At 58.8% G+C, this 1285-nt stretch overlaps 1 protein-coding gene across 2 annotated transcripts in view; it reads left to right on the top strand.

The window, feature by feature from the left end:
• The window catches only part of LOC103662498 (histone H4 transcription factor), an 11621-nt gene extending 10591 nt beyond the window's left edge, over positions 1 to 1030 (top strand). For both annotated transcript variants that reach the window (XM_040631136.1, XM_040631135.1), the window contains exon 10: positions 48 to 1030. In XM_040631136.1, the coding sequence (XP_040487070.1) occupies positions 48 to 471 (424 nt within the window). In that variant the 3' untranslated portion in view covers positions 472 to 1030. The remainder of the gene's footprint in view (positions 1 to 47) is intronic.
• Positions 1031 to 1285: the final 255 nt, after the last annotated feature.

Raw genomic sequence — 1285 nt, 5'->3', positions numbered from 1 at the left:
CCCCCCCCCCCGGTGCGTGCTTGCTGCCCCGTGTGCTGCTTCACCAGGTACAAGGAGCATGAAGATGGCTACATGCGGCTGCAGCTGGTTCGCTATGAGAGTGTGGAGCTGACACAGCAGCTGCTGCGGCAGCCGCAGGAGGGCTCGGGCCTGGGAGCGTCACTGAACGAGAGCAGCCTGCAGGGCATCATTCTCGAAGCAGTGCCAGGGGAGCCGGTACCCCAGGAGGAGGCTGAGGAGGAAGTGGAGGGCGGGAGCAGTGAGGGGACAGGCCTCTCAGCCTCTCAGGACACTCCCAGCCCCGTCATCCATGTGGTGAATCAGACCAACGCCCAAGGCGAGCAAGAGATTGTCTACTATGTGCTGTCCGAAGCCCCAGGAGAGCCCCCCCCAGCCCCTGAGCCCCCCTCAGGGGACATCATGGAAAAGCTTCAGGGAATAGCTGAGGAGCCAGAAGTCCGGATGCTGTGAAGGCTGCGGAGCCTGACCCTTTTCCCCGCAGGCCCTGGGGTTTGAGCCAGGCTGGTGGCTATGCCCCTCGTGGGCAGCCCCTGCCAATGGAGGCCTTTAGGAGTGGTGCTGAGAGCAGTGCGGTGCACTGTGGACCCGGCTCGCATCATGCAGTGGACTCTAAAGACTTCCCTTTTCTGCCAGACCACCTGTGGTGGGGATCCTGAGGAGTTTGGATTCCTGGAGGGGGCGACCCTGGTCGTGTGTGTTCCTGTAGAGGGGCTAGTATCGGGCTTGCCCATAACCCTCTAGTTATGCTGAAACGGTGACTAAAATCCTTTGTCAGCTTGTACCCATTCCCATCTTTAGGGGTCCTTAGGTCCAGGGATGCCGTGTAACTGGTCCCTGCGAGGGCCTTTTCCTCACAACCAGCCAAGGCAGTGTGCGCCAGGCAGTCCTTTCCCTCCGAGGGCTCCTACAACCCCAAGGACCTTCCTGGTTATCCTCAGGGATGGGAGTGGAGGCACTGAGTGTGTGTGTAACCGTTGTTTTGGTAATAAAAGAAACACTTGGCTGTTAACGCATTTCTTCCCTATGTCTGCTGGCCGTTGACTAGACAGTGAGGAGATGCAGCTGCCCAGAAGAGGAGCTGAATAGTTAGGCTTGTTCTTCTAGTGACTGAGGTTCATTTTTAACTTTCCTCTTGTTCCCCTCCCTCCACCCGCTTGGTGAAACTTCTCCACTTCTCGGAGCATCTACCGTCTCCATGGAGGTCCCGTGAGTGGGCAGAAGTAGCGCTCTGGGATGCACGCGCGCGGGGCTCATCAGGAAGGGA

The sequence above is a fragment of the Ursus maritimus genome, unplaced genomic scaffold, assembly GCF_017311325.1.
Source record: "Ursus maritimus isolate PB19 unplaced genomic scaffold, ASM1731132v1 scaffold_16, whole genome shotgun sequence".
Classification (NCBI taxonomy): domain Eukaryota; kingdom Metazoa; phylum Chordata; class Mammalia; order Carnivora; family Ursidae; genus Ursus; species Ursus maritimus.
Note: the sequence above shows the minus strand (reverse complement) of the source record. Positions and strands in the feature narration are given on the sequence as shown.